The 6,675-nt window shown below is 30.5% G+C and overlaps 1 protein-coding gene across 2 annotated transcripts; it reads left to right on the top strand.

Annotated features, from left to right (window-relative positions):
* Positions 1–2,684: 2,684 nt before the first annotated feature.
* LOC130801932 (heavy metal-associated isoprenylated plant protein 21-like) lies at positions 2,685–6,140 on the top strand. 2 transcript variants are annotated; one of them, XM_057665888.1, is made up of 3 exons: positions 2,685–3,092; positions 3,910–3,985; positions 5,770–6,140. In XM_057665888.1, the coding sequence occupies exons 1-3, from the start codon at positions 2,907–2,909 to the stop codon at positions 6,066–6,068; spliced, it is 561 nt and encodes a 186-aa protein (XP_057521871.1). In that variant the 5' UTR covers positions 2,685–2,906; the 3' UTR covers positions 6,069–6,140. The 2 variants fall into 2 exon arrangements, with proteins under 2 accessions (XP_057521871.1, XP_057521870.1); XM_057665887.1 differs by having other exon boundaries at positions 2,685–3,106.
* Positions 6,141–6,675: the final 535 nt, after the last annotated feature.

Genomic DNA, 6,675 nt, shown 5'->3' with positions numbered 1-6,675 from the left:
TTCGTTGATAACTAATTAAAGAGTTCTTTTATGAAATATTACGACTTGACGAAACCAGGGAGTTTATCGTTAACTTATTACTTTGACTCCACATGTTACATATTTTTCTGTGTGTCCTGAAACCCCAAAATATAATTTCATGAAAGACCCAAATTTTGGTTTCATTTCTTGCAAATTTACTTCCTTCACAAAATCTTATGAATTTCCCATTATATCTAATTAATGAGGTTGTCCTTGTGTGATTGTCAAACGGCTGATGATTAATTATAGCAGTTAATTTGATGAGGATTGTAGGAAAATAGGGTATAGAATAAAGTGAGAATATTAAATCACGATATTTCTCTAGTATTTAGGAAACTATGGACTTGTTGATCCTACTATTCATACTCACACTAAAGTTGTCAATGATGATTGTGTTCGTGAAGGTCCAATTGCTATTTCACCTTCTCTCAAATTTTAAAATGCCTTATGATCCCTAATTTGTCATATAAATTATTATCCATTACCCAACTCACCAAGGAACTTAATTATACTGTTCTCATCACTGTCGATTGTTATGTTGTGCATGATGCTCTGACCAAGAAGATTATTTGTCATGGTACTTAATGTGGCGGATTGTGAAAATTTGAAAACAATAAGACAAAAAATCAAAAAATAAACCAAATAATCCAATTTTCAAACTTATTCCAAAAGTAAGCGTGAAAATTTCAAACATGAGGTTTGGGGCTGTTCGCAATTACTAACTGCGAACAGGTCAAAAAAGACAAAATAGCTGTTCGCAGTTACTAACTGCGAACAACTATTTGACTTGTTTTGAAACTGCGAACAGATAGCTGCACAAATACACAGATAGCTGTTCCCAGTTAGTAACTACGAACAGGTCAAAAAAAAGTCAAAGTCGTTCCCAGTTACTAAGTGGGAACAACTATTTTTGTCTTTTTTGACCGAACAGCCCCAAACCTCAGGTTTGGAATTTTCACGCTTACTTTTGGAATAAATTTAAAAGTTGGATTATTTGGTTCATTTTTTTGATTTTTTGTCTTATTGTTTTCAAATTTTCGCAGATTGTACCACTTGGATAATTTTGGCTTGGTTCTCTGGGGGATTTAGTTCACTTAAAGCAAACAGGGGATGAAGTTTTTGGCAAATTTAGTTTCGGTGATCCCGAGACCTAATTTGAGGGAGAGTGTAGAAAAATTAAGAAATATGATAAAATAAGAGTATTAAATCAAATTATTTTCTCTGTTATTTTGGAAACTAAGAACTTGTTATTTTATTTTCTATATTTAGGCATGTGTCCTTTGTATTAATAGAGGTGATTTCCTCTTCTTTGATAATAAGAAAAACTAAGTGTTTAAGCTTAAATGCTAAACCTAAAATCCTTATATTTATTTCTTCACTGATTTTAATAATTGGTTTGACCATCTGATATTGAACAAGTCAAAAAAGGTTATTTATAACAATAAGTTGTTTCACTTGGTTAATTTACAAAATATTAGCATCGGATGATTTGACCATCCAATAAGTTAAAAAATTATCAAATAAGCTATATGCAAATACTCCCTTATCTCACTAGCTTTTCTATTTTAGTTTTGCTATATGAATCCTGTAAATCTACCGGAAAGATGAAAACAAATCCTAAAATTTCATTACTTTTCTATATAATGCGTAGTTAAAAACCCCAAGGAAGTAATTAGTCATAGCATTATAATAGAAGTTTTCAATTTCTTCATTTTGAAGATAATAAGTAGACATTTTCAACTGTTTATAGTAGGTATTTTATAATTTTGAAATAAGAGTTATAAAATTTAAAAGTAAATGATTTAAGATTATAAAGTAGATACTTTAAGATAAATTAGTAGGTGTTTTAAGATACAAGGTTGTGTTATATTTTATTATACATGAATCATTAAAATATTAATGTCTATTGGCAAAATTATCTACTATAACTTACTAAAATACGTATCCACTTTTATTGATAAAAGCATCTACTAAACTATTATAGTACTTACAATAGAACACGTAATATACTTACTGTGAATCATTGTAATACCTATATCTACTGCTAAAAACAATTATTATGACTCATTAAATACCCACTTCCACTGATAAAGTACCTATAGTGTTTATATATATATATATACATGCATATATATATATATATATATATATATATATATATATATATATATATATATATATATATATATATATATATATATATATATATATATATATATATATATATATATATATATATATACATATATATATATATATATATATATATATATATATATATTATGGATTTTAAGTATGCATAGTAAGTATTTGTAATATATAAGTAGGAGTTTATAATATGTAAAGTAGATATTTTTGCTAAATGAAATGGCAATTTATGAAAGGTAAAGTTGAAATTTTTGACATGTGAAGTAAGAGATTTTAATATCTAATGTAGACGTTTATGATGTGAGAAATATGTGCTTATGATATGGGATGTAAGTGTTACTTTTCATAGTCCTCAATCTAAGCTTCTCAAAGACTTATGTTGCATATATGTTGTTAACTTTCATCATCTCTAAAGGAGTTGAGTTTTTAAAACTAATCATTAAATCTGAACTATTAACTTATCTATTTTATTTAGTGGATCTTTTGACATAAGCGAATATGTAAGTGTATAGGGAGTGTCTTTTCTTAGCAATGTCAATCAAATTATTCGATCTTTGATATCCATAAGATAAGAGTCGTAAATGGATGCGTTAGTTCCACTCTTACTTTCCCTTTATTTTGTGTATCCATAAAGAGGAATAATTCTTTTGAGACCACCATGCTTTTCTTACCATCTTTAGCCAGCTCTAAATTAGCTTTTCTAGATTCATCAAATAGTCAAATACTTAAACTTACAAATGGTTTGGATTTCTACTTATATATACTCAATAATCTCTTACTCTTACATTGGATGCTATCTCTTTTTTTTAACCCTTTCTTTTCTCTGTTTTGTCTTGCTTTTAACCAAGAAACGAAGGTTAAAATGGGAATCTTCGACCATGTGGTGTACCTGTGTGATACTACTATTCGAGAGCCTAAGAAACGTAAGCCATTGCAGGTGACACTCTCTATACTTTTTGGTTAATTTTGTTGTTCTTTGTATATAATTCATTAATAAATTTACCGAAAAAAGAGGGAGTAGTATTTATTATTGGTGTTGTTGAGAAATGACTTTTTAGCTTGTTTTGTCGGCTGATTATTTGAATATTATAAAAAATTTGTTTGGTATATGATTTTTAAACTATTAGAAAAATAATCTATAACATTGTATTTGGATAGAAGTAGGCAAAGAAAAGGAAGAGATTTAGAAGTATAGATGACTCGTTGTTTGGATAATAAAAAAAAAGGAGAGGGGTTTGGAAAGAAACATGGATAAATTTTATTAAGAATATGATTTCTCCCTAAGTGAAAAAATTTGAAGGAAAAACATTTATTTTTCTTCCTTTTTTCTTTTATTGTTTTTCTAACAAATAAGGTGCATTCTTCCTCCATACCCCTCTCCTACCTTCATTTCCCCTTTCTTTTTTTTTTCTTTTCTATTTTGATATCTAAACATAATGTTAAACCAAAATAAAAAGGTTGATATAATATGTAATTTCTTTCATTAGTTTTTGACTACTATATTTATTTTTTTATTTAATAAACAACTAATAAAATATTAATTTGTTAAAATTTAAATATTGTCTAAACAATTTATCCAAGTAGCTTAAAAAAAATTGAACACTTTCAAACTGAACCACAATATTTGCCATATATTCATTTGCTTCCGTTCTAAAAGCAAGCAACTTTAATAATTCCTATCCGGTATTCTTATCTTAAAAGCAAAAATACCCTAAAGTTCTTATCTTTATGCATGAACAGGTTGTAGAGATCAAGGTGAAATTGGATTGTGATGGTTGTGAAAGAAGAGTTAGGAATTCTGTCGCCCATATCAAAGGTAAAAAAAATAATCACCTTTTACTCCCCTTCAAATGAAACACAATTTCAATTTGATTTAACATAATTCGCTAATTTTTTTGAATTGGACTTTTCGTGATGAGGATATTGTTTCACTCTCTTATCCATTCTTTCTAGACACCGCTTTTAAGCGGGAATTATTGGGATGATGATGATGATAATAATTCGCTGATAATCTACATGCAAATACCAAATGAAAAAATTAATGATTGATTTAAAAATATTTTTGTCTATCTTGCAAGTATCACGTGAAAACGATGCTATATTAGGTTCAAACAACGTACTTTAAACTCCAATATCACTAAGATTGAGTGTATAAAGTCTTGTGATAAACAAAAAATTACACTTTCACTGAAATAAACGTTTGTAAGAAAAAATGGTGCAATAAAATGACATAAAGATTTAACGAGATTCACCCAATTAAGGCTACGTCCTCCGATGTATAGTATCTCGTTTATATTATCAAAAAAGGAGTTCAAAGAACTCTCAAATGGAGAATTACAATAGAGAAGAGATATGACTTTGTGTTAGGCTTAAGGGTGTTTTATAGATGCTTTGTATGAGCATATGAGACCTCTATTTATAGAGGATTATTACATTAATGAGTTAAAGTGTAAGACTAAGATTACATTACAATCAATCATAGCAAATTAACCGGTGCAAAAACAACATCCAATGTGCCGTGCTCGACCATGCTCGTTCGAGCCATCAAGGAGCTCGTTCGAGCAGCTCCAAACTCGACCTTCTGATGTGCAGGCTGCTGGTGCTCGTTCGAGCACTGTTGTTGTTGGAAATACTTCACATGTGAGACAAGATCCCACATCGATAAAATAGTGGGTTGTTGACTTGCATATATAGTGGGTGAGCTAATCTTCCTACTACCATATGATTTTGGGAAACAATGAACCTCACCAAGTGTATGCGCAAGTCAACGCTCTTGACTCGTGGGTTTGTGGGCCCAAGTCCACGGGTGTCCCGTGTCCACACGAGTGGGCCACGGTGAAAATTATGTGACGAATTGTCGCGGCCTAATATGGTATCAGAGCCGAAGGTGGTTCCTGGTATGATGTGGCTCACATGTGAGGGAGAGTGTTGGAAATACTTCACATGTGAGACAAGATCCCATATCGATAAAATAGTGGGTTGTTGACTTGCATATATAGTGGGTGAGCTAATCTTCCTACTACCATATGATTTTGGGAAACAATGAACCTCACCAAGTGTATGTGCAAGTCAACGCTCTTGACTCGTGGGTTTGTGGGCCCAAGTCCACGGGTGTCCAGTGTCCACACGAGTGGGCCACGGTGAAAATTATGTGAGAATTGTCGCGGCCTAATAGTTGTTCCACAACATTCTGTTTCAATTGTGCAGCTGCCTCGAACAAGTCAATTGGTCTTCACCTTATGCATTTAACAAGCATTGTTGAGAGCATCTTAAGACTCTTGCACTACCTCATTAAGATCACATTCATCATGCTCTATAATTCTTGTGTTCTAGTCACTTTAAACACCGTCATCAACACACTTAATCACCCATCTTAAAACCTTTATGGAATTCCATATCTATGCACACACTAATACATAGAATTTATATGATGCACTCAAGTCACCATTAACATTAACATCACCAATTGAAAAGCATATTAAATAGCGAATTATATCACACTGATAAAGTAAATTGTTGTTACAATGGTGTTTCAACTTGAACTTAAAAAGCATATAATCATATATATTAATGTGTTCGTGAATATGTGTGTACGTTCAGGGGTGAAATCAGTGGAGATAAACCGTAAAATAAATAAAATAACGGTAACGGGAAACGTGGAACCGAAAAGGGTGTTACACAAAGTGAAAAACACAGGGAAATTTGCAGAGTTTTGGCCATTTGTCCCATATGAAGTGGTAAGTTATCCTTATGCTGCAGGGGTTTACAACAAGAAAGCACCCTCTGGTTTTGTTAGAAATGCTCCAGCTGCTTATTCTACTGGAACTGATTCACTACATGACAAATATGTTCAAATGTTTAGTGATGATAATCCTAATGCTTCTTGTTCCATTATGTAAATCATTTCATTTATCACTTAATACTAAGATTACAAATACCATCTAATATATATGGAATAAAAATTAATGAGAGTGTTTTGTTATATTAAATAGACTTGCTTTAATTATAACGGATTTTAAAATTATTATCAATTTACATAATCTCACCGTGACAAAAATTTTCTATTTGTAATCACGTAGTGCGATCTATTAAAAGCTAATTCTGTTTTTTTAAGTTTGCACCATGAAATTTAAATATATGAGAGTTTTTCAAGTCTTATGGTACAAACTTAAAGAAACAGAAGAAATATTATTCCAACACATTAGCCATTTTTATTACTCTCTCCGTTCTTTGATATTTTTGTCATTTAGAATATTACACATTAAGGAGAGAGAAGTTTAACTACAATTTTTGAGAGATATATAGAACATATAATATATCCATGTGAGATCTCATTAGATTCATCTTAATATATACTTTATCATCATACATTTTTTATAATTTTTTATGATGTGTAATAAGAGATATCGCGGCATTGAAATTGCTTTGAAAACTATGTAAAAAGCAAATGGAAAGAACAACAGTATTTATAAGGTTTTAAGAAGCATATTATAATCTTTAATTTGA

This window comes from Amaranthus tricolor, chromosome 15 (genome assembly GCF_026212465.1).
Source record: "Amaranthus tricolor cultivar Red isolate AtriRed21 chromosome 15, ASM2621246v1, whole genome shotgun sequence".
NCBI lineage: Eukaryota > Viridiplantae > Streptophyta > Magnoliopsida > Caryophyllales > Amaranthaceae > Amaranthus > Amaranthus tricolor.
Note: the sequence above shows the minus strand (reverse complement) of the source record. Positions and strands in the feature narration are given on the sequence as shown.